This window comes from Grus americana, chromosome 24 (assembly GCF_028858705.1).
Source record: "Grus americana isolate bGruAme1 chromosome 24, bGruAme1.mat, whole genome shotgun sequence".
NCBI classification, from domain to species: Eukaryota; Metazoa; Chordata; class Aves; order Gruiformes; family Gruidae; genus Grus; species Grus americana.
The window spans coordinates 4,461,627-4,488,007 of NC_072875.1; the positions used below are offsets into that span (position 1 = coordinate 4,461,627).

General features: G+C 45.6%; 2 protein-coding genes across 2 annotated transcripts in view; both read right to left on the reverse strand.

Annotated features, from left to right (window-relative positions):
- Window positions 1–1,917: 1,917 nt before the first annotated feature.
- On the reverse strand, window positions 1,918–10,844 carry SCN3B (sodium voltage-gated channel beta subunit 3). The gene is made up of 6 exons (XM_054803391.1): window positions 10,173–10,844; window positions 8,460–8,623; window positions 6,660–6,885; window positions 5,482–5,620; window positions 4,784–4,880; window positions 1,918–4,320 (listed from the first exon to the last, which is right to left on the reverse strand). Exons 1-5 carry the CDS (start codon window positions 10,246–10,248, stop codon window positions 4,817–4,819), a joined length of 669 nt encoding a protein of 222 aa, XP_054659366.1. The 5' UTR covers window positions 10,249–10,844; the 3' UTR covers window positions 1,918–4,320; window positions 4,784–4,816.
- Window positions 10,845–15,398: 4,554 nt separating this feature from the next.
- LOC129196030 (uncharacterized) overlaps window positions 15,399–26,381 on the reverse strand; it is a 64,919-nt gene continuing 53,936 nt past the window's right edge. Inside the window, exons 16-18 of the mRNA XM_054802836.1 lie at window positions 17,835–17,996; window positions 16,212–16,349; window positions 15,399–15,751 (exon numbers count right to left, since the gene is read on the reverse strand). The gene's annotated coding sequence lies outside the window, so the exon portion shown is untranslated. The remainder of the gene's footprint in view (window positions 15,752–16,211; window positions 16,350–17,834; window positions 17,997–26,381) is intronic.

Consider the following 26,381-nt stretch of genomic DNA (forward strand, 5'->3'; position numbering starts at 1 on the left):
GCGGAGATGCTACGCTCCCACGAGGACTTCTCCACAGAATGTCCTTGCAGCGTTTGCGTGATGTTACTGACCTAGCCACTTTAACCAGGTAGCGCTCTATCATTCAGCGTTTGCTTTTCCCAACCAGGACAGAAACAAACCACTTCCTAATTTAGAGGTGGGACAGCGTGTGGAAAAGCACAGTCAGTAACAAACACTTTAAAGCAACAGCGCCTGGCTCAGGGGGGCAATTCTGTCATGTTCGTCAGGGCAGCTGCCACCATCCCACAGCTCTTGACAGACCCGTGCTTTCTGCACTACCTGCGAAACTCCAAAGAGATCTTCCCGACAGGATCTCTGCCAGGCTCGCTGCCACGGATATGTTTCATGGCGCAGTCACGCGGACTCTGGCTTAGTCTTTTCAGACAGTCTCGGCACTAGTTAAAATACCTGGCAGGGGCTTGCTTAAAACAATACTCGAAACAGAGACTCTTAAACCAAAGCATCTGAGGTAAGTGGCCCAACGAAACATTTGTGTCAGTATAGTTTCTGTGCTGACTTTCCGGCCCATTCCCCCTGCCTGGCGTGCTCTGATCTCTCTCTGCTTTGCAGTCTCTACAAGTCTCTCTGTGCCATAATACCTTTCTTTTTCAAGATGTGCACACTGGCCAAATAATCTCCTCGTGTCTTGATCGACTTGCCGATTGAGATTATTTCCCGATCTAGCCAGACAGCATGGGCTTATCTCTTCGCATGGCTACATGGTGCGCCACACCCTCCTCTCCCACACACTTTTTGCAGTGCTTGCTACATGGCTTTTCCCTCTCCCCTCACACCTTGGCTGCCGGACAATCATTCCCTGCGTTATAGATGGACTGACCTGGTGCTGTCCCTGCTTGCCTTTCCTTGCCGCAGTCTGTATGCTCTTCAAGTGAATGTGTTTTATTTTTTTCAGTAGGGAAAAAGACTTCCTTCTGCTGAAGGAATTATATTTGCACATGGCTCAGGGAGGTACCTCTCCTCTGGCCGTTTCTGTTACCTCACTCATTTAGGCCAATTCCATTGCTAACGTTAAATGGCCACCTTCCCCAACCCAAACTCTGAAAATAGGGAATAAAACCAATGTGCAGCTCAGGTTCTAGAGCCATTCGGTTGTGTCTCAGTTTCGGCCCAAACTGCCCCAGCGGCGCTAGGATTTGGGAGAGCAGCTGTTACCAAACAGCAACTTTATCCAGCAAAGAGGTGGAGCCTGTACCGCACGCGCATTGGTCCCCACGGTCGCAAGCCCATCTCCCTTGCAATAGCATTTAACGGAGATGGAAGCACTAACCTGGCTCTTGGCTCGATGAGGTCAGGGGGAGGGAGGAGCAGCAGAACCGCTGCAGCGTTGCAACCGCCCAGGACTGGCATCGTGTGGCGGTGGCACCTCTGGGACGTTGTCATTCTCACAGCAGTTCATCTCCCATCACATGCTCCAGGGCTGGATAAAGCTGCTAAAAACCTGGAGCACGTTCTCCCCACCCGAAGTCCTGGATCCTGCAACCCCAGTCGCCGTGTGTAACTGCAAATTAGTGGGGATCGCCTCACATCGGCAAGGAACGGGAGCGGGTTGTACAGTCACCCGTAGGCGTGCGCCTCCCTTCCGGATTTCACCCGGAGCCTGGGAAGCGGGGGGCTGTTGGCCAAGGCCGATGTGCCTGTAGCGCTAACGTGAACTCTAGGGTGGGGTGGGGGACGAACCGTGGTTTTGTTTTAGGAGTTGTCTAACTGTCATAAACTTTGCGCTGTGCGCAAAATGCGATAAAATGATAATGAAACTTACCTGCTAGAACCTAGGAATTGTAAAGGCTATGCAGCCAAAACTTAATGTAAAGTAGCTAGTACAATGGAAATACGGTATAAATTAAAAAAAAAAATCTATCAAACAAACAGCGTGACTCGTGAGTGCTTTGTTCTTTTTATTATCCTGCCTGTTCTAAAGTCTGTTCTACCATTTCCAAACACAGAGAGTCTTTTCAGAGACCAACCAGGACCATCTCTTCCAGGACACAGCCCTGCCTTTAACACCATACTTGAAAAATCCTGATTTTTTTTTTTTAATTTTTTTTTTTTTTTTTTTTGCTAAGAGAATCATGAGCAAAATTTAGAGACCATTCTCTTGCCTAGAACAACACAGGGCAATAGTCATATCTGCCTGCAGGAACTGGAAAAGTGAAAGATATGTCCAAAAAAACGCATCTTAAGAAGATGCATGTAAGATACCGGAAGGTGCTGGACTAGAGGACGACCCTTCTTTACCACCTGAGGTAGCTCTCAAGAAGTTCTGTCTTCTCCTTTTCTGACTTAGCATTATGATACCAGAGGGTTATCACTGCCTCATGGGGACTGAGGAGCAGACTTGAAGTGCAAGAGAGGTTATGTCTTACCTAAAAATCACTGTGGGCATCAATGCCGTGGTCAGTGACCGAAACTCTGGAGTTACAATCTAGTCCCTCTGTTGCTGTGGGTTTAGAGTTAGGATTATGCCCAACATTGCTCCAAGACCAGGCAAGTTGGCTTAGGGAGGATGAAGACATCCAGCTGAATTAGAAGAGGAGCTGCTTTTTCCCCTTTTGTATTATTAGGCTTTAAGGAACCAGTGCCCAGACTGTGCTTCATCTGGAAAATGTGCTCAGGTTGCCAGACTCAGCTCTGGACTTGAGAGCGATCCTACTGTGAAGACTGCATCGTAGTACTTTACTACAGGTGACACACAGTCTAAAAAAGGAATTTTGAACAACTGCCAGTTAGAAATCTAGCCTGGGTCTGACTTACAAACGGAGTAATTTCTGTGATTGTAGCAACACATAAAAAGCAGCAGAACAAAGCAGAGGAAATTCCATAGGTGGAAAGCATGCCTTGATTCACAAGCACTTTGTAACTATTTAGAAGCGGTCAGTGTAGCAAAGTTTGTCAACTCTTGCAAGCAGTATAAGCTCCATTGCAGCAGGGATGTAACAATATCTGCTATAGGAAAAAACCCAAACCTTCCTGCATTTTGTCTTAAGGTACGATTCCAGCCTGCCATTGTTTCTCCTCTTAATCCTAATTGTTGAGCTCAATTGATCTACATTTGAGGCCAGAAAACAAATTTTACTCTGCTTAATCCTGTCCAGTTGAAAAGGTAAGTTTGCCTAGGAAACATTGAATTTGCACTGTGAATCCTGTGCAGCAGTGGATCATTTACAATGAATAGTGACTATTCAAACCGGTGACCGATTATCACAAGAAAGAATTACGATTAACTAGGAAAAAATAAGCGTTTTCTGTCTAATTCCTCTAGGTGGTGCTGCACTATAGTATGAGAAGACTGATACCACAGTTACAAAACGTACTACCATTTTACAACGCTGCCTGTCCCTTTCCGGTGAGGGCTATACGTCCTATTTACTTTGCTTGCCTACTTGCATCAGGCTGCCTTCCTTTTGGGGGTTTCCCCAGAAACAGGTTCGCTGCATACCTTGTCCTACTGGCTTGCCTGTTGTTGCAGAACGCGGCTCCGCAGGTTATTCCTATCGCCGTGTCTCTGCATACTTGAGGAGTAAACCTGCTATGCAAGGCAAACGGAAGGAACTAAGAGTTTTGACACTTGCTAAATGAAAGGGAGGGGTACAGGGGATTCTTATACTTACGTCATACTGCCTCCCAAAGTAGGAGTACGTGAGGATCTGTATTCTCAGTTCCCTCCTTCAGAAGCAAGTGTGAACACGGCACAGGGACTCACCCTACCTACTAGGCATTTTCAGCAATTCCAATGCATCATAGTCCTCATCCTACTCTGCCTGTGCACGGGCAGCCCAAAGTCCAGATCAACTTACCAAGCAACAACTAATGAAATTCTTCCTATTTAACACCAGTAAGACTGCTTGGGCTGTAACATATGGTGGAACATCACCCTAAGATGACCTTGTTCCCAGTCCCGCAGGTCAGAGTAACATGACATACATACCCTTTACCTCTGCAATGGAGAACTAGCATATTTAGCAAATAAAGGTGGTGGTGACAGCAGCTGAGAAATGACACTTAACATTTACAAAGCCATTAACGTGATGATGGGACTGAAACTTGGGAAGGAGCCGTGCTGCCCACACCCCTGTGCTCTTTGCTCAGCATGCTTCAAAAGAAGAGTCCTTTAGCAAATGCGCTGGCAGCTCAGAATGGAGTCATGAGGCCAAAGTCAAGGCTGTACAGAGTCCAAGGCAAATGGAAGAGAATTTACACTTCCCCGTACTTCCTCCCGACGGCGCAGAGCTCCCCCTCAAACCTGGCTGGCATGATGCGGTCCTTCTGTCTTCAGAGCCCCTGCAAGTGAGAGAATTCCTCTTGGAGTTGTTTGACCTTACTGAAGAGAGGATCGTGATATAATTGGCATGGTAACTGACGGGACGTGAACAAGATCTAGATTTTGGTCTTTTGCACACCAAGTCCTTCCTAGCAGACATTTCCTTTGGAGTAGTGCCCTTACATTCCTCCTGAGCACAGCAGGGACAGTGACTATTCCCAACTCCGCAGGAATGGGCAAAGGAAGAGTAATTACACCATGGCCTGAAAGTGAAAGTGCGTGTGGTTAGGGGGTTAAAGTAATATTAGTATACTTACCATCTAAAGATACCTATATTGCCTCTAAGGTCACTGGGAAATCTCCAGAGGAGCACAGCCAGGCTCCAGGAGTCTCTTGTCGGCCTTTTCTCCAGCCTAACCTGCTGTAGTAAGGCCGAAAGGCTGACAGACACAAGCAGCGATTGGCTGTTTCCTCATCGCCTACCTTGGTGCCGTTCATTCCACTGACTCCTCTCCGCTATTCCTCCACAGGCACGGCACAGTTTTCCTTGTTTTCTGATGGAATCGCAAGATAGTCTGTCCTGTAGTTGGAGGGAAGGAGGAAAGCATAACCTCAAGTGCTACAGTGCAAAAACCAGTTTGGGCCCATTCACACTTACGGAGGTATCAAATGCCTTTAATTATCTCTAAGGTAAAAAATGTCATCTGTAGAAGATGCTCGCAGTAGGAAACTCTCCCTGGCGTAGTCAGGAGCAGACACTGAGTCTTCCCTACTGTAAAATCCTACACATCCAGCCTTCCTACCGTGTACAAAGAGCATCCTTATCCAAGCCAAGAATGGAGAAAGATGGGAATGGGCCAGTATAAAAATCAGAACATCTCTGCTGTGTCAACTGCATCTGTAAGATCTCGGAAAGCCAGCCTTCCAGGGGAGCATCTCTGCGCAGTTCAAACCAGGCCACTTTGGAATAGCGCACACCGCGGCCACCCTCCCTACCTAGTGCACTGGGCAAGTGCACCGTCTCTTTTGGTACTCCTAAACACTGCAATGATTCCAGCCATAGCAAACATCAGCTGGAAACGTGCAATAGCAACGTTCAGTCTTCTTGCAGTCCAATCGGGACTGAGACATCTGAAGAACCCTCGCACAACAGCTCACATCTGGAGGGGTTTCACACTTACGCATTTTCCTGGGCAGCCTCCTCTGCCTTAGAGACTTTCCTGTAGCAATAGACCATTTCTATCAGTAGCCACAAGGTGAGGAAGACCAGCAGAATATACATCATAATTTCAGAGATGACCGAGGTGAAGTCTTCTCCAGCTGTTAAGAAAATGAAACAATCTCTGATCATTTACATGCAGCTATCGGAGCACAGAAGCTCCAACTGACACTTTCCGCTCTCGTGTCATCCTTCCTAACCCGCCTTGCCAGACATACTTGGGTGCCACTACACTGTGAGGGGCAAAAAAGAGCGGGAACAGGCGAGGCTGCCAACAGGATATGCCAGCAGTGATCCCACTGCGTGTTTCCAGCAGAATCAAGCATGCTTAGGCTTCAGGTGTCTTTCTTGCATTCTCTGCCACCCACACATTCATACGGATTGCTCACCGTTAGCCCACCTCATCTTCACACTCCATTTCCTTTGTGCGCCCTACTCGCTGGTTTTACCTGAGTGTATTGTGCCACCAGTGATTTGAAAGAGATCAAAACAGAGATGCTCGTGGGGAAGAAGGGAAGACACAGCAGAAAAAGATGAGGGCTAAAAGCTCTTGTCCCTCTGAAGAAAACAGTGGAATCCCCACTGATTTCTAACAAGCCAGGATTTCAGCACTGAACTGAGCAAAACCAAGAGGAACGGGAAGACTTAGGAGCGCTGCAAAGGGAAGGAGGGATTGGGAGAGGGTGGAAGCATGAGACTGATATCAAAATGGAGAACAAGCCGTTCCCAGAGGGAGGGGGCGGAAGCGAGGAAGCAGAGGCTGCGGGTACCCTGGCAAAGGCCGTGCTGTAGCAGCCTAGAGCCGGCAGGGGAGAGGCGAGGGTTCTGAGCGGAGACACTGGAAACCTCTGCTTGCTCCTTGTGCCTGCCCAGCTGTTCCCAGCTGTTGCCCCAGCCCACCAAGCTCATTATACCTTCCCACATTCACACACAACTCTGAGCCTAAAAAGAGGCAGCACCCAGCAAACAAAATGCAGGTCTTTCCTCCTGAACCCTGCGTAGTATTTGTTGCTGGCAAAGACAGACAGTTATCTGGCAACTCAACCTCCCCTTTCTTGTGATGCAATGAAAAACTATATGCCTGGATGACAACACCCACAACGAGTTACAGCACAACACACTTTCTCCAATCCTTCATACCCTCCTCCACCACGGTGAGGTGGATCAGTCTGGAGCTTGTGAAGAGAGGTCGGTGAATCTCGAACTCAAACTCCCGGGTGATGTTACAGGTGTAGATACCCGAATCGTTCAAGGTCACATTTAACACAGTGATGGATACATCCTGCATGTCTTTACTCCCATTCCACTGTAACCGACCACTGAAGCGGCTTGGAAATTCATGGTTTGTTTTCCTGTATTCATAGATCTGTGAGGAAATGTGAAAGGGTATTCTGGTTAATCACTGACTTGTATCTTGGACAGCAACACAGCATACACAAGGAACATCATCATCATCTAGCTACACACATGTGTGTTCTGGGCTATGGCTTCCTTAGTAACAGCAGCTATTCATATCCTATCATCCTTTACCTCAAAATCTCAGACTATGAAAGATAGAAAAGTGAATTATCTCCATCACAGAGGCAGAGAAAGAGACACACATGTGGACAATGACATGCAAGATCAGCAACGGAACTAAAAACTAGGATCGTGCCTAGCCTGTCGGTCACTGCACATAAGATCATCTTAAGAAGGAACCACAGAATAAATACAGCAAAGACAAACAGTCATTTTTGGTAAGCCCTGGGATATTCAGCTGAAATGGAAGTGTTGCAGGATAAATATCAGTCTGAAAACAGTACAGCAGAAGAAGAGAGCTTGGGTGGCTTTCACAGACCTAATCTCTTGCGAGTTTCTGCCTGACCACAGTCCCCATCATTAAACTGCCCGTCCCAGCTCACTTTCATTAGCATTCTTTGGGTTGCCACTGGCAAATATATCACCCAGGTCACTGAAAGTGAATTTCCATCTCATTCCTTAGCGCAGTCCCTTTAGTTGTCAGTAGAATAGTTGTCATCTTGTCTGGCCATGTTGAATTGTGATGAAATGCCACTACTGATCTAGTGCTTCAGACTCGGATAAAATAGCTAGAAAGAAATGTGTGCAATCAGCCTTCATCTTATTCTCCATTTTACCATTCTTTCTTGAATTCCACTTGCCCCTCATCTGTATGATTCCCATTTTGATTCACTCTGAAAATGAATTTTACCTTTTCCCGACTGGGATCCAAACCAGCTCACAGAGATCCTCCCACAGTCAGGATACCACTGTTTTCTCTGAGCCAAAAAGAAGTAAATCCTGTCCTGCAGATTTATCGGAGCCCGATTTAACCTCAAAAGAACAGCTTTGGGATTCAGAAGTGTCCTAAGAAGGGACATTTGGCCAAGGGTACCAGATCTCACTCCCTAGTTTTGTTTCCCTTCTTGATTTCCTTACATACTAGATTTTATGTGTTCGAGGAACGGAACTGGAAATAGACATTCATGTACGTATGACCCCAAATGTTTGAATGCCACAATAGATTCTACCTTTTCCTGCCATGAGTTCATCCTGTTGCCCAGGTGTGGAAATCAGCTGAGCAAGGAAAAGACGCTTTAGTTACTGCTCAAAATTGGTGCTGTGGAACCTCTGGGTGAAATCACTGCAGAAATTGTGAAGATCTGCAGCTTAGAGCTGAACTCCAAGCTCATCTCTCCTCTGTGATATGAAAGCAGCCTGCTGGGCGTTTCTATAGACTTTGCATAAGAACAAGGCAGAAAGCTTTTGGTTTTGTTCCTATTTGAGTCTCTCTCCTTCCCTTACACAGTCCTCCTTGGGGATCCTGCTGCAGGACAAACTTACACTCTCAGAAATACCTTTTGGCTTCTCCCACATGAGTTCACTGGACTGTTTCACAATAAGACCTATGAAAACAAGGGCTCAGCTACCAAACATACATACAGGTTCATCTTTTCCACCATCCGGCCTGTAGAACCATTCCACCACTGTGCTGGCTGTCACCTCTTCCCTCTTCATGCAGGAGATGCAGAGTAGCTTCATGTGCGTTCCTTGGACAGCCTCTGTCTCTGATGGGACTTCAACACATACTGCAGAACAAAAACCAGCTAGGGAAAAGGAGCAGCAAAGAAGTGTAAGACAGAATTAGAGAGACATGAGTTATCCACATCTCAGCATTTATGATCACATCATCCCCAATGGAAAGCCTTTTGATTCATTACTAGCACCCTCTGACAACAGATAAGTCTCAAATGTCAAATTTTACTAAGCTTCCTTCTCTGAGATATAAATAATTCACAGTAATTAACAGAGGGTGATCACTTCATGCAGATTCACCTCTCCAGCATCTGCTTTGCCACAACTTCAATTTTTCTCATAGTAATTAATTCTACTTTCGAGGCATTGTTCATCCTCTCCCATGCACGCTGAGCGTGCTCCTGTTACAGTAGCAATTACAGTCTGGTCTGAGAGAAAGCCCAGAATTCAAGCGTGGAAAAACAGCTCGCTCTTTGTGCTAAGTTAAAAGGTCTGGATGGTTTAATCTGGCAATGTGTTCAAAACAAACTGGGAGGATTCGCCACCCTTCCTGTTTCTAGGTTTCATAAGCAGTACTGGGAACCCAGGGGCTTGGACTCGAGTAAATTTGGCAGCGGGAGGAGTTATTGATTTTACATGCATTGCTGTTCAAAATGCTTCCAATCAGCTACGTGCTAACACTGGCAGCTATAACATACTGCTCTCCCAAACAAGACAAAAATCATCGTCTGTGAAGCTAAATACTTGACAAGAAAAGGAATGCTTCAGCCCGACATCTCAGACTAAATCCCCACTGACATTTGTCCCCTGGGCTAAACAATACTGGGTTCTGTCTGTCCAACCTGTCTCCAAAGCCTAGAGTTTAGCTCTCTGAAGATGCTGACTTTGCTGGCTGCTCCCTCCTCCCCAGCCTCTGAGATACCATTAACCCAGTCTCTTGAGCACTGTATTATCCCAGGACCTATCCTGGAAATAGCCAGATGACAATTCTCCCGTACTACCAGTTCCACGGGTAGCACCAGCTTCCTGGGAGAAAAGGAAGAAGCTACTGGATCAAGCTTTACTCCAGTTAAATTAGATACATACACGCAGATATGCATCCACACACAGAGCTGTAGGTATATGTGCACATCAAATGTAGCTGGATTGGCAAAACTAATCAACCTTTTCTCGGGTGCAGAAGAAAAACTGTAATCGCAATAAAATGATTTACTCCAGTTTACATAGACTATGTGAAAAACTAGCATAAACAGGCACTGCTTAACGGTTTGCACATCCTCCCTGAGGCAATGAAATATTAAATTACATTGCAAATTTCAAAACAGCAGCGAACAGGAAACCGTAAAGAACTTGCATGCATATTAAAGCACACATTTTGTGCCATAAAGTCTACTTAGCAGAAATGTATTTTCTCTGCTCATATTAACTCCATTGCATTCACGCTAACTCTGCATGAATGTCATTTCCTTCTCCTCTTGTAAACAAAAAAACCACTTTGAAGGCTGGTCTTCATGACAGTGTTAATGGACCCTTGCTCGGAAAAAGAAGCATCCTGCAAGAGACAAGCACCAGATTTGATGGAGAACCTGGCTGAAGACAACACGGAATGGAAGCACCTACCCCAGACCACCAACACGACTGAAGACGCACAAACCAGCCTTGGCAGTGCAGCCATTGTTCCGAGCCACGAGCGCATCTCAACCTGGGCAGAGGCTCTTTCGGAAAACGCCGCTTCTCCCCTCCTCGCTGTGGACCCAGCGCAACAGGATGCCTCGGGCTGCGCCGCGCCTGTTGGTTGGGATCTGCCGGCGAGAAGGGAGCCGAGGATGGGCGGCAGCTGCGGGCCGACTCAGATGTGAGGGTGCCGCTTCCCCGCGGCGCGGGATCCGCGCCAGGGCTGGGCTGGGCTCCCCCCCGGCGCGGGCGGCAGCACCACGGACAGGGCCGCGGCCCCGGACAGCTCCCGGTGCTCGCAGACAGCCCCGCTCCCCGCCGCTGCCACCGACGACGCGGCGGGCGCGGCCGCCGCCTCCGCCGCTCCGCACAAGGGAGGTGCCGGGCGCCGCCGGGGCGCGGAGCAGCAGGTGGCTGCGGGGAGCGGGGCGGCTCAGCGCGGCCCGGCGCGGCCCGGGGCTGGGGGGCGGCAGCCGGCGGCCCTTTGTTCTCTGGCCGGCCCGGGGGCAGCGCGCATCGCTGCGCGGGGGCGCAGCTTCCCTGCCTGCCGCGGCCGGTAACGTCTGCGCGGAGCCCAGCCTAGCCCGGGCGGGGGGCACGGCCCGCGGCAGGCATGCGCGGGCGCCTCCCTCCCTCCCCCGGCCCCGACTCCTCCCGGTAGCCGGAGAAGGAGCCTGGGGCTCGGCTGTCCTCACCGTGCCAGCAGCTAACGGGGCTCCTCCAGCCCCTTCGGGAGCCGCCGGAGGGGTCAGCGCTCGGGCATCCTCCTTCCCGGCTGCACGGACGTGGCAGCTTGGCTAGAGGAGCTGGAGCGGGGATACCAGCATCATTCGTCTGGTCTCCAAAATAAAGCCGAGGGGGGAGAGCCGGGGAGAGTTATCCATGCGGGGTCACAGAAAGGCCTCCGCCTCTATAATGAGTTTAATACTAGCATTTGCACAGCTCTGAAGGTCACAGTTGGAAATACTGGGAAATCCTCTCTCCTCATGTTCCAGTCTGATTCCCAGGAGTTTAATGCCAGCAGCAGGCTGGGCTCTCTCTTCTTGGACTGGGGCCACTGTGCCCTGAAGGGCTGCTCCAACTTTGAAGGTCACAGTGGACAGAGAGGGAAAAATGAAGTGCTTGTTAAACGTGCTCCCTCTTTTTAAAGCATCTGCTCTGATGTCAGCTCAATAAACAGCACAATCTATTGAATTAAGGCTGCCCAACCCCATCAGAGAACAACACGTGAGCAACTTGCCATGCCAAAACTCAGAGTGCAGACAGCGAGACCTGCCTGACCAGAGAAATTTGCAGCCCTCAGAAGGCATCAGCTTCAGCCCTTCAGCTGTACATGGACTCTCAGCTGGGCACAACACTGCGGGCAGTGGTCACTACCACAGCTCTGTGGCCTCCCGACACACATGCAATCTGGCCCCTACACTGCTTAAGCAAAGCAGGCAGAGAAAAAAAGACAGCCAACACTTTTCCTAGACATCATCTAATCAAGTTTGTATCAGCAAGCTGCATTCATCATCTGCCAATAACCACACACAGAGCAACAGCCTCCACGTCACCTTTCACGTCACTCCGTGTAGCCTACTGTGACAACTCCAAGTAACTCCTAGCTAAGGACAGCGTCCTAATTCCTTGTTCTGCTTCATTTTACTGACTGGGCAGGTTACTCTGCCCTCTTCCAGCCCACGTCCAGCTGTGACCCCTGAAACCTTTGCAGCCCTGAAGTCTTACAGCACGGACTGACCAACGCCATGACAGCCCCTGCATGCTGGTGGTCAAGTTTCACTCGTTGTCCCCTCTGCTCCTAGGCTTCTTTGGGTTACTGTGCACTCCTGCCAGCAAACTAATCAAAGAAACCACCTATTTAATATATCTCCAGGAGCCAAGTGTGACTATGAAGACCAACAGCTTGCAAATCAGTGGCTGCAGATGCCAGCAACACACTTCCAATTCCCCCCTTAGAAGCCGTCCATCATGAATATCCAAATCATAAAATCTGACTTTACTCCACAGGAAGACAAAATGGCAGCCACGATACGCAGAGACGATGGAAGGACGTAGCCTTCCACATTGAGCCGTTTGCTTTTCTCCCATTGCCCTTGCTACATTCACAACAACTCAAAGGGAAGGGCAGGCTTAGCCACAGGATTTGCTCCTAACTCTTCTGGAACAATCCAGCCCGTGTGTGGCGGATGCGTGCTGATGGCGGGTTTTTTTATAGACACAGGAACTACTGGACAATGTCCCCGGCTATCTCATTTGACAACCACCTGTTTCATGCAGTACCGTGGAAATCACATCTGTTCTCAGGAAGCCAGGTGCACTGCCAGAAAACACAGAACGTGGATCAGCAGAGCTGTACTGTTCATGCTACGGCTGCTCTAATTACATCTATTATGGAGAATCCTGCCAGGGAGGAGAGAGAGGGTCTGAGAGGATTAAGAGGAAGCAGCAGCTCTACAATGCTGATTTGGTCAGCAGCCACTGAGTGACCCCTCAACCCTTTCTGTAGCCCTGCCATCAGGTGCCTTGGTGCTCCCCCACGTAGAAACAGAAGCCTTTTTCTCCTCTAACCACAGGCACTCCAGAACTCCCCTGCCAACCAATTTAAATTACAGTGACAAATAAACATCCTAAAAAAGTAATGAGTTGTCCCTCAGAATTGCTCACGTACAGACCTCAAGCACTTCATGCTAGACCAGTGTTCTAGCTGCTACTTGAAGAAGGGAAACTGGGCCCAGAGGTGAAGAAAAACTCTGGTGAAACTGGGCTTGGATTTGGGTGAATTGTAACACAAAAAGTCACAGGCCAGGGAAGCAAAAGCAGATCACACCCTCTCCTCCCCAGCTCTGGAGTTTATTCTTCACCTAGAGCATGCTTCATGTACTACAAACAAAAGCAAAGGTGATTTGAAATAAATACTTGTAGTCAGTCCAGTTTATTGAACTGCCAGAACCAGTGCTGTTTTTTTAAAGATAAACACACACAGAGAAAAACTTCTCTGGACTTTTTCAGGGATACTGTATGGTTTTAGAATGAAAGGATAAGATACTTTCATTCTTGCTATGACCTGGGAACTACTCCAACATCTCCATGTGCCTATTTTGAACAGGCAACAAACACTGCCCAGCCCTCTTCAGGAAAACTTGCAAATAAATGAGAACATTGGAAATCGGTTTCAATTTTCAGCCCTGGTGTGCTGCGAAAGAGATGGAGAGCACATATTCTTCACAGCCCATTCGATGCAAGGATGCACAGCTGCTCCTTCTTGCCCTAACACAGCCCTGATACCTCCAGTGAACATGCTAGAGGACAGGCGTAACCCTTAGGGCGCAGGATGCTTGGCATCACAAAGCGCTCAGCCATTTTGGCACTCCAGGGGAAATGGTGAAGGGAACTGAATGTTGAGAGAGAGAGAAATCTTGAATGCTGCAAGAAGCAGCCCAACTTATCATGCGGGGGTTGCTATGGCAACCCACCCAGTTAAAGCTTCACAGAGGGGGGAAAAAAAAAAGAAAAAAAAAAAAGAAAAGAAAAAAGGCTAGCACTTCTGTACAGGCCTAACAAGACAAGGAGATAAAAATGTCAGCACCCTGCCCCCAGTAGTCCCTCACTCATATGGTCCTTGAGCCAGGCTATGGGAGTGGGAACACGAAACCGGTGTGTCTGGCCTCCCTGTGACAGCCATCTCAGCAGCCTCCTCTGCCATCCGCAATCACATCAGCTCGCTTCAGTGCAAATGTCCTCTTTATTGTGCAGCTAAACATCAGCAAAGCTTGTTCCTTGCACAGCCATTCCTGACTGTCAGGAGTCAACACACACCCACCGCTGGGATCAACAACCATCCCAACCTCAAGGCCACCAGAACTGTGCAACAACCACATAACAGCGGTGCAATCCCCTGATGCACGAGTGCTGGAAGAAAGAGCATGAAAAGGAAGAGAGCACCCTTTACACTTGCTCACTGCTGCTCCCACAGAGCAGCCTCTAGCCAGTATGAAACCAGTAAAGGTTTGCAGAAAAGTCATACAGGATAATGTATACCAATTTAAAAATGTTGAATTTAATAGATGTAGGCATCCTTCCCACGCACTTTAAAAACCATCCTACAGAAATTCACAGCAAAGGAAGACTTCCCTAGTTGCCTTTACAAGGTACCCGGAGGGTTATAAAAGCTCACTCAGTTTTCTCATTTTCACACTCAAGTTTTAAAATGCCTTCTCCATGTACCTGCCAACATCTGGACCCCCATTGTATACACTACAGACGACTCCAGCTATACTCTTCACAAATCTTTGCATCTGTCCCTATGCCATCCTTATCTCCCAGAGAAAACACAGGGTGTTCAACATGCCTCTCTTTATCCTTGGCTGTGAGAACTGTTTTCCTTTCAGGACTAAGAATGAGAAGGACTGGGTATTAGAGACTCCTCCCCTCTATGAACCAGAAGCAACTGCCCTGGCAAACAGACTGCCTGAGCTGTTTGTGAGCCTTTAATGCTTTTCGTAGCGGTGCTCCCTGTCAGAGAAATACTTCCTCAAATGCAGAACGGTCTTGCGTAAGCCAAAGCCTGCGCATGCACAGAGGACTGGCAGGGCCTGGAGACTTGGATCCCTTTGAGCAGCAGGTGCGCTCTGAAGGCTGGGTTGAAAATTGTCCCCTCTGTGTCCAAGAAACACACTGAGCTACATTCCTGCACGTTGCTAGCACTCTGTGGTCAGCAACTAAATAAACACTTTTTTCAGACCTTTAATACAGGCCATATTTAGAGCTGTATTATTGTACACATCCTGGAAATTCTAAGCCCTGGTATTGGTCCAGGTACTTTTGGGGTATTGTTTTCTGGGAGTCGATGCCAATAAAATCAAGTAGTGCATATGCACATAGGCGAGCCTTTGTGTGCTGTAACTGAAGTGCTGTTTTACCAATCTGGAGTCTAATCAGGTGGCACTTTCACAGCTATGCTTTTAGGCCTCTCCTCAGCTCATTCACTTTAGCAGTAGATGAAAATCCATTAGCGCGTCAGATTGCCACACATATTCATTCACATTTGCTCATTTAATTTCTGAATTCTTACTGCTAGTAAAATACACTGATGCATCAATTATTTTAGCACCACGCAATGATTGCATTTTTGTAAAGAAAAGCTTGTTCAGTAAGTGTTACTGTCTCACCTTGGCTGGATTGAAGTGCTAGCTGCTGCTTTTTTCCTTAAACAGTGAACAAAGCTGAATCTCTTCCCAGCTGTCAGTAAACACAAGCATACAGCTTTAAGTTCATTTCCAAGTCCCCTAGAAGACAGCTCTGAACTACTTCTCAAATGCGGTTTGTTTTCACAGGAGTCCAGGAAATATGAAGGATTCCAAGAGACTTTTTTTGTCCTGGAGATGTTTGGTCAGGTAATCTTGCAGAATCAAATCTCTCATTGTGAAAGAGAAACTTTTGTGGTCTTTGGCTATGTTCCACACCTTCCATCTGTGAGTTTCCAACTGTCTCCTCCTAGTAGCACAATTGTCATCGTCTTTCATCTAAAATGACAAGCACGTATGTAATATATTAGACATCACATAAAAGAAAAGAGAAACAGCTTTTCCAGCTTCAATATGACAGATTTGAAAGGTCTTTTGTCTTCTGACAGTGAGGAACATCTCTCCGGTCAAATTCAAAGGTGCTGCATAAAATAGCAGAAGTTACACAGAGCTTTGAATCTGTAAAATGTCACTTTCTCCTTCAAACCCACCATTTTTTCAAAGGGAATTCCTTGCTAGCAGTTCACTGTCTAAGCAGGCACCTTCTCCTGGCTAGGTATTCTGCTACAGTTTGCTTACTTTTAGTAGTCATTTTATTAACATTAAACAAACAAACAACCAGAAAAAACCTAAACAAATTTAGAGTGTAGGTTTCCATCCAGGGGCCAAATACTGTACGGGAGAGACTACATGGAGAAATCCCAAGGGGGCGGGCAGGGGGGAGAAAGATAACACGTACGTGTGCTGTGTGTGTACACGCAGGCAGGAGGTAAGAAACGTCCGGTGCTGGGCAATCCTGGAAAACAACGGCGCTGTTCTGCAGATCCGGCAGATAGCGCTGTCCCCTCTGCATCGCTGGAGGTAAAGCCGAGCTCCTCTATTCAGAGACATTTTTCATGCAATACAGATCTTAGAGCTAGAGAAACTGTGTCACTGTCTGTGTTCTCCTCATCTTTCCAGCTCCATTCACTTGTCATCTGATGTTATTACTGTTAATTATTCACCTCAGGGAGTCCACATCACAGATAAGATGCTTTACAAACGCTGGACTAAGACTTTAGCGTAGCCTTTCTGTCCTGTGATTTACTGACCCTGAGTTCTTTGGTGTCCCAGCTAGTGACTGATTAAAGTCATTTCTCTGTGAAAACTCTCTTTAATTTACCTACAAATAGATGATGTGTCTCTATCACTCACACCTGTTTCCCAGTTACTGTGAAACTCTACAGAAGTAGACCAATTCTCTTAGAAAAAACAGGGGTGCAAACTTACATTCAAGTCACGCACGGTAACTGAATCAGCTGCGATACTTAACGCTTTGCATGCAAGCTCAAATACTCCCCTTTCACCTCAAAGATCTGAAGTTCTTGATTTGAGCAAAACCATTAAATCCCTGCAACAGAATAGCTCTTCTGTTGGTCCCTGACAAATTCTAAAAGCATTTGGCCATAAAAGACTTAAGTGATGCACAATCTTGATACAGACTTCAGAATTAGATTTCTGTGACATGACACAAGCAAGAGGGATGCAGAAATTCCTCTCTAGACTAAACCCTGGAATACAGTATAAACTCTGCCCCGCTCCACATGCTTGTCTTCCTTCCCCTTCTCCCTCACTGCTCCTGTTTCACCATGTAGTGCCCTCTTGGCCCTGCCTGGCTCCTGTCCCTCCCACAGAAACCCTTACTTTCCCTGCCATTCCGCTTTGCCTCTGCCTTGCCAACTCGTGCACTTACTCTTTGCCCCATGGTGCCTCTAAAAATCAGGTGGTTTACACTGAGCAGAGAGAAGACTACACAAAAATAGACTCTGTTGCATGCAACAGCCAATTACAGCGAGTCACTACTTTTTACAAGGAACTACAGACTATATAAAACATTGGCTTTGGCTATAATTAAAAACTTCAGTGCTCTGAGAAAAATGAATCCTTGACTGTTGATATCAGGTACAGATCTCAGTGTGTTCCTGCCAGGTATCAGCTAGTTCTTTAAGATAAATAAAGTAATAAGAAATCAAAAAATGTCTGGGAGATCGGACAACCTGGAAGGCACAGGGAATAATTCAATTCCATCAGGAGCCCTTGAACAGAGCATAACAAAAGCACCTTAGCTCTGCAGCCAGCAGACAGGATAGCCAGCTACCTGAGTCATGTAATTGCTTGAAGGTCACATAAGTTGCTTCTTTCAAGGTCAGCTGAAACTAGGTCATCAGCTCAAGTCTGGTTTTGGCAAGGACTAAAACTTAGTGCCAACTTCCAGCAATGTATGGAGGACAAATCAAGTTCAAGGGTGTTCTTGGTCCTAATGGTCAGGTGCCCACCCTCAACATTAAACCAAAGCAAACCCAACTTTCTGGATGATACTTACTTTGGAAACAGGAACAGTTTCCTTCCAGCGTCAGAGATGGGGCTGTCCAACTCAAGAACAAAGGACACTGCCAATGTACGCTCCCTGGTCACTCTTACACATGCAGAAATACAGAACGCCAGCACATTGCTTCCAGAAGGCCGTTATTATGAGTACTGCTTCCTATTTAAAAAAAAAAGGGGGGGGGGAGGTATTTGTTATTACTCATACTCGAGAGAGAAGCTTGCTGTTCTGAAGAGAATTAAGTTTTATCTGCAACTTATGTAACGTTTTCCTTATTGTTATTCTGATGCATACATTTGAATAATCAAAACAGGAAACCGCTTTGACTATAATCTCTTTTTCTTTCGTATTTGTATAGATTCAGCATCATAGGATCCTTGTCCAGGTACAATTATCCAGTGATAACAACTGATTTTTGACAAGGGGTCACGCTGATCGTATCAGAGAGAGAACACTATATGAAGGAACACTATGTGCACTTAAAGAGACACATAGATATCCCTGTATATAAAAGTGCTTATGTTGGAAGCCATCCATACGGTCACAAATGCCCTGTAAGAATGAGGTGAAAGGCTACTTAAGTGACCCACTAAGCAGTGGCATGATCCCTTCCATTCCAATGGCACTACACATGGTCACCAGCCCCTAACAGCACGTGAGTTACTAAATTCTGATCATTCATGCACTCAGGATGCTCACAGTACATCTACAGCAGCTAGTTACTACTTTTGTCATGCAAGGTAAACAATCCTTGATTAAAAACATTTTTGGAAGTACAATTTTCACTCTAAAACCTTAAGACGTTTTTTGTTATCAAGACTGTCTGTGGGCTTCTGTACAGGATCAGCAGAATGATAGCTGGGAGGCCGAGGGAAGCAGAGATTACTCTGAACCCTCATGCGTGGTGAGCAAATGATGATGATGTGTCCACTTTTTGTCAAAAGTACCTTTGAACAAAGCCTTTGGGGGACAGACAAAATTAACTTTTTCCATAAAATACACAAGCTTTATGCCAGAATTTTCATTACATTAAAAACCAAGCTGCACGCTATAAAACACAGCCCTGACAGACGTTTAGTCAGCTGCACTTAAACGTACTCCATTTGCCTGGCAAGGATTATGTTCTCATCTCCTGCATGTAACTGTTCTCCCTGTGCAGCCACTCCATGTTCCCGGACAGCCATGGTGCAAGGTGCTCAGTGGGGTTTGGTTTGCTCGCTACAGAGGGCAACTCCCTGTGCTTTGACAATAGTCTTTCCTCCTCCTACACCCATCCTGATGTAAACCATACAAGGAATGACACTTCCTAACAAAGAAGCTGTTTGTTCTATAAATAGTCTTTTTTCTCACATACCACAGGCATTACTACCCTTTCCCAGCATATAAGAGCAACGACCCACAAATAAGTATCAACAGTAGTTGTTTCTCTAACAAATGAAGAAATAAAGCACACCAGTGTGATGTACTAAAGGCACAAGCATGAAGCTACTTCTGAAGCAGAAATAAAATTTCACACATCCTCAACAAAAGCTGGAAGCTTATTTCAATTTAGAAAGAAATGTGCTTTGTCTAATATGCCAGAGTGCTCCTAAACTGTAACAGAGTATTAGGTACGATTTTTCTTTTCCTAACTACTGTGGGGTCTATAAATGTAGAATTTGAAAGACGATATACACAAGTAGGGTCAATTCTGCACCTACTTCTGATTTCAGTGGGTACTGCGTATGTATTCATCCATAAACTAATAAAGTCTTAACATCTGAACCCATGAGGTGTCAAATCCTCCCTCCCATGAGGAAGAGTGGAAGCAGAGGTAGATCAAGGTGAAGTGATTTGCTCATGGCCACAGATTAAATCTGGGGTTGAGATGAGGGCCCTTAACTTCCTGTTTCTTGTTTTAATGACCAGGTTATGGAGCCTCCGCCCCATCACTGACCCCATACCTTCGTTGTTGTCCCATGATCACACATGGGCTTGTTTAGCAATATATCAGTCTTTCCCTTATGCATCTTGCTCAGCAAATCCTCCTCACCTCATTTCCCTTTCTAGGCAAAGCTTTACAATCTCTTCTTTTCCCCATCTTGTATCACGCTCTTGGAACATACAGGAACATACGCAAACAGGAAGCACTTTAGTACTTTAAAGTACTGAAAAGCCTTTGCCTGCTGGTGACAGTAGCAGCCTCTTAACCTACATAATTTCACAAGCAGCTGCAGGACAGACACTGCAGCAGCACAGCACAAGGTCCTCTTCGCTCACCGTTCTGTACAAGAAGTAGCAAACACCATGAAAGGCAGGTACAGAAAACGGCAGTGTAAAAGAGTCTGCTCTTTTGACAGAAAAGGTTAGCTGCCATCAGTATGCTCATTTGCAAGAGACAATGGATTACTGCAGAAAGACAGGGGAGCAAAACGAACAGTAGGCTGGTAAATCTAGACTAAACCAAATTTTTCCATTTTAACTTCAGAGTCTCCTTGGTTGACTGAAATCCAGTAAAAAACAATCACCTTTCCTCTTGGTGATATCTCAGAATGAAGTGTTTCACGGTTTTTTCCTCCTCTTCCCATATTTTTTCCCTTCTTGGGGCATTAAGTCATTTGCATTTAATGATTTGCAAATTATTACATATGCAAATAGCTACAGTTCTCTATAAACTGACTCCATATTCTGCTAATTTACTGTTTTCCAGTGAAAACAGTCATCAGCTATGACATTCCACGCCTCACACTCAAAACAAGCATGAAATGGAGCAACACTGAACACGAGTCTGGGAATCCAGGGCACAATTCCAAATGCAGGCTTAGGTTGATAAGGAAGATCTAATGCAGTCAGGAACATTCCAGCAGTATACAGATTTTCCTGGGTATTATTTTAGTCTCAAAGCCAAAATGCTGGCTTGGAAAGGTTTAAGTCTTCTGATTACATTTGGAAAATACAATACAGGCAAATGCCTTGCTGCGAGAAGGAGCTAGCCTCTCGACTTGCTCTAGTTTTGATGTGAGTATCGGCATTGTCACCAAAGGGATCTGCTTAGGCTAACAGTGGCAGCACTTCCTAGTCACACGGAAACACTATCACAGGAAATAAAAGAGCTTACACTTCCAAGACCCCACACAAACAGCTCTCAGACAGCAACCTTCTTGGGCCCAGTCTCCTCGAGCAGAACTCAGGCTTAGGAATGGAAAGTACTACCTGCCATTTATCGGAGCAGGCAAGAAAAGCACATCAGCTGCACATTAAGAATGTCGGTTGCTAATTTCTTATTTCCAGCTGTTTTAAAATTATTTTTAAAACACCTTTGTTAAAAAAATATTAAAACTTATGCTGATCCCCCCCCAATGTAATTATTAAGAATTTGAAAAACATCACTCAGTTTTGATTCCACCACTGAGTATTTCATGGAGCATCTCTACATTCCTGAAAAATCTCCCTGAACACCAAACTGCAAATTCTTTTCAGCTCAAAATGTAATAGACCAGTAGTATCATCAGATACGTATGTACTAAACTACATCAAAGTGCTGAGCAACAGCCGAGAGAAAACTTCAGAGAAAAAAAATCACAAGAGCGTACCAGGCATCACTAAAGCAGGTTGTAGGCGAAATAGCACAATTACTGGATCATGAAAAGTGGCTGGACGCATTAAATAGCAGACCCCAATACTCACCTCAGCAACAAGAAAGGAATCTTGGGAAAGGAGGTGCTTTGCCGCCTGTGTCCTGCTCTAATGAGGCCAACCCAGTCTTGGTTTCGACTGGAATTTCCTACTGCAACCAGAGCAAAGCTTCCCAGCCCTTGCCTGAAGCGGTCTAGAGTGCATTTCACATGTGATAGAGGTTCTTGTTTTTGGGGCAGTTCTCGGAAGTGGGAAGGAAGCAGCATTCCCACAATCCTTACTCCCATTACCAGCTGGTTGCCACTAAGCATTTTATCACCCACCTATCTCACGTGGCTTAGAATACTGCCCATAAGGAGGCTAGCAAGTACAAACTGGCAAACAATGCTAAAATAGGGCGCGCAGTCCTGATGAGCATTAAGATAGAGATCGCAGAAAACTTGCTGTCAGTTAGGACTTCCAATATATAAACTACATATACTCTGGTTCAGTGTAAATGTTTAACTCTTTCCATACCTTCAATTCTGCAGTTCTTCCAAGCCACTCTTACCATCCCTGTTTAGCCACTCAATTTTCCCATTCCCCAAAGCAGTGCTTGCTCTCACTGCTTGCAGGCAGGTTTTGTCCGTGTCCTGAACTTGCAACTAACCTCTTTTACCCTTGGGGCATAACAACCTGCTCAACCCACCATTTCGTTCAGATCTAGGCATGTTGTTCAGAATCAGTAGGAGACAAATTAGTTGTATGGGAACTATATATGTAGGTATGACAAGATTTATGGCCCTGAGACAGTGACCAGAGCACATACCTGCAGGATCACAGGAGATTTCTGTAAGGCAGCAGAGTATTCATAGGGAAGCAAACACCGTAGAACTGGGATGGGTTTCCAGGAGCGAGGGAGGTGAGACACTGAGGAGCACATGTGAAAGAATCAGGCAGCGAGTTTGAAAATTATGAGGTAGCACGATGGTTTGGGACATGCTCCAAGGCAGTGTCCTGACATGCCCCATATTACAGAAATCCCTACTGGAATCAATGCCCAACTCTCATCTCCTCTCACTCCTCAGGAAATAGTCTCAGAAAAAACACGGTGCACATTTTAGGAGGGAATGAGCAATAGAGCACTGAATAAAGACTGTTTGCTGCCATGGCCCTGAGCACAGTCTGAACCTCAGTTCAGGTGCTTAGAGTCCTGACAAGCCTCAGGGAAGGAACTATGCCATTTAGTCTTCCCAGACATGCACAGACTAGGAGGCCAAGTTTTGCTGTTTATCAGCTTATAATGCAAGAACAGAAAGTAGGTCAGCAAGCGTGCTATTTCAAAAATGAAGAAAACTATCTTCCAGTCCCTTCTTCTGGGATGTTTTTGATCGGTGTATGTAAGCATGAGCAGAGCTGATTTTTAGAACAACAAAACAGAGAAAGTGCTTGAGCCCAAGGCTGTAGTGGACTCGCCCAGACTAAGTCCAGCAGCAGTGCAAGTAATTCAGCGCTAAGGAAAGAAGGATGTTCGCGCCTAAGTTCCTGGGGGCCCCAGGCAGAGGCACATTGACAGCTCTGGGTGCTGTAACTGCATCAAAAATCAACCCCATGTCCAGCAAAGCAGTGATTATAACATCAGATTTAGCACAGGCACACACAGCTTTAAGCTATTCTTCCCAAGTGTCCTACATAACAAACCCAAACAAATTAAGGAATGAGTAATGAAAAGGTAGGAGGTGGCAAGGCTTGTTTTGGTTCAGGAAAGGATTCCCATCCCTTGCTTGGAATCTAAATTAGATTCAGTTTAGATTAGAGTGAGGCAAGGCCAAATTCCCTTGATGAATGAGTTGCTGCAGTAGATCACTTGTATGCTGCAGCCATTCTTCAATAAATGTGTTCTTCATCTCCTGCTTCTACTTTTGTTTCTGATCTTGTCAGCTTCATGCCATGCCCTCCCCTGTTCTCTGGGTTAGGATATCCCTTATTATCTGTCTCAGTAAGGAAAGAACTAATTTGTTGTCAAGTAGAGAGAGAATGTTTTCTTGGCCCGATAAACAGATTATCTCCATAAACACGCTTTCTAATGCAACGACACCCCACATTCTCACAAAACCAAAGGAATTAATCACAACCAATGAGGTGACATCCGAAAGTGAAGGCTCCATCTCCTGCCCAATAGGCTAGTATTACAGCCAGTCTTTTTGCTAAAGGAAAAATCCAGGAAAAATGAATTTCATGCTTAGCAGGACCACAAAAGTATCTCTGTCCACCTAATAGACTTTTTATGGTCACCGCACTCACATATCCAAGGCAGATACACAATTGCAAGCAACATGTTTTACACAGGCAGTACTTCCACAGTTTTGACAATCAAATCACACAGTTTCAAAGATTCAGAACCAACCTTCAGGCTGTAAATAACTACTGATAGAGCAGTATATATTGCACATTGCATTGCATGAACAGAGCACTTCACAAAGCAAAACCTCCAGCTAAAGAGTGTTTAATAGGCTAGAAATACAAAAAGAGAAACGACGTCAGCAAGTGCAGCGCAGAGAACACCAAACGGATGGGAACGGTACCAGCCACACAGGAAGCGGAGTCTATCTACCCCCAGCAACTGGGCAATGTTTAGCCATTATCTGGTTGGCTTCCTGCAATCTTGTGATTTTTACTCTCCTGATACCCTCCATCCCACAGATTATCATTTGAGATATCCGTGGCACCAGCTAAGATGTTCAGTCCCTGCTATCTCCCTCTCAGAAGAAATCAAGAACGTACAGCAACTTAAAATACATACTCGCTTCCTCACAGGACTGAAACCCTTTAGCCTCTGATTCATCTCCATAAGGAAGACAAGAATATGTAAATCATATGTTGATCCAGAACAGTGTGCCTGACAGACCTTTATGTGCCACCTGCTTCAGCAGAAGAGGGATTAATTCATTTCATACTTCTCAAGTTCTGAATTACAACTTGCTCTTCCTGGGTAGTAGGGTATGTGTAAATCAAAAGGCCATCACTGACACATCCTGCTGGAGTGCTGAAAAGCATCTGTGTGACTTAAAAGCACTTCCTACATCAAAGCTACTGGGAATTGGGTTGATTCACCTAGAAGCTCTGGACACAGGCCTGGCCTTCCTCTCTCATACACTGAACATTTTAGCTGTGCTGCTCCAACATATGCCAAAGGGGAACTGGCCTTCAGAATTTTTAACTGGCAAACAGTACGTTCAAATATTGGGTAGGACAAATTATTTCCAGCTGACAAACGAGATTTTATACTACATTAAAGCTTTTTTTACAAGGGGCACAATCATACAGCAAGTTATCATGAAAGCGCGTGAGGCAACTGATAACAAACAGGGACATGTCCGAAGGCAGACAGTATTTTTGTCAGAAGAAATGGAAAATGGGTACTGACCAGCAGCACCTTCAAACCACCATGAGAGATGATAAACTTATCCTGTTGCTATACTAGGTTTCATAGAGCCCATGGAGAAAGACAAAACCTTAAGGGGCAATTCAGAGCAGGAGACTGAATGCAGTAGGGCAAATCTCTGCTTACGGGGAAAACCTGCAGTGGCTAGGCTCCCAATTTTAATTCCACAGTCAAGTGACTAAGGTAGCTGAAATGACTGCTGGGGGAGAGGGCATAAGCAAGGAACTTATCTGAGGATAATATATCTTTCTGATGTGCTTCCAGTTTCCTCTGATGGATCAAAATTAAACTGTTTTAATTCATTGGCCCAGCTTCTTTTGCAAGTATTCTAATTTGTGCCTCTTCCTTAAAGAACCCAATTTCACGATGGGCAGCTGCAAAAATACTAAGCTTTCACTTTTAGTGCTTACGTTTTGCTTAAGCATGCTACCTTTGGCAGAATCAGCCCATTAATCATTCTGGTGAGAAGAAAAAAACCACGGAACTACTTTTCAGCATAGAATTCCCACAGGAATGGTAATTTATTAAGACTGATTTTCTTTATGATGCTGTTTTCCCTTTCTGAACTTTGGTGGCCTTTGCAAAACTGATCCACTATTCTATTTTAGTCTTTGTTTCCTACTAGCATAGCATATAATTCTTCCTTTCTGATGTTTGGTTTCAAATGCATTCACTTTGTGATGAAATGATACTCGTTTTGTAGTATCACTTCAGCAGCTGAATAATATACTTTACGATGATACTGCAAGACAGCAATATTTGAATGCAATGCTGATTCTGTGAAATAATCCGATAAAAATAGACTTTGTTCCAAGGAGCTGCTCTCTTGAATGGATGCTCAGAAACTTTTGAAATTACTAATCTTAAAATACATTATCTTAAAGAGTAATCTATTTCCAAATGATGTAGTAGCCTAAACTCCTACACACTATGAATACAAAGCCTCATTTTGCCAAGTAGTTTAAATTTTCAGGGTTCTGAAATAGCTAAAAAGAAAGTATTTTTATGTGCGTGTGAAATATCAAAGTATCTGGCTTCACTTCCAAGGCAGAAAATACTAACTTATATAATTTAATTTGCCATGATTCCGTAGGAGAGAGGAATAACACACACTTTGGAACTTTTCTAGACATCCCAAATACATTAACTGTGTATGCTGTGCTGCCTGCCCAAACTGCACTACAATTTAAAACAATGACATGAGAAGACAAAGACGGAGTTTACTATTGCTAAAAAGCACACGGCTAGCGTCCAATAAAACCCCAAGTCAGTAGCTCAGCTACGCACATCCCCAAATTTAAATTCACATTGACACCAAGAGGGATGAAAACTACTCAAGCAAAGTTAGCATTATGGCATTAAGCCCTGTAAATCTCGTCACTCAACGGCTCACATTAAGTAAACCAGAGCACGGCTGTTTCCATGGCTTTTAGGGCACCTCGTGCAATCAAGATCCCAAAATGCTGCACTTTACTAAGCTCAAATGGTTTCACAGCCCATCTACA

Excerpts from the sequence above, each read along its gene's own strand:
- SCN3B (XM_054803391.1), bottom strand. The coding sequence starts at position 10,248 with ATGCGCTCGTGGCTCGGAACAATGGCTGCACTGCCAAGGCTGGTTTGT. Across the intron at positions 8,624-10,172 it reads AGTCGTGTTGGTGGTCTGGG|CTGGTTTTTGTTCTGCAGTA; the intron begins GTAGGTGCTTCC and ends CCTTTTCCCTAG. Across the intron at positions 5,621-6,659 it reads CCTCACCGTGGTGGAGGAGG|CTGGAGAAGACTTCACCTCG; the intron begins GTATGAAGGATT and ends TTTTCTTAACAG.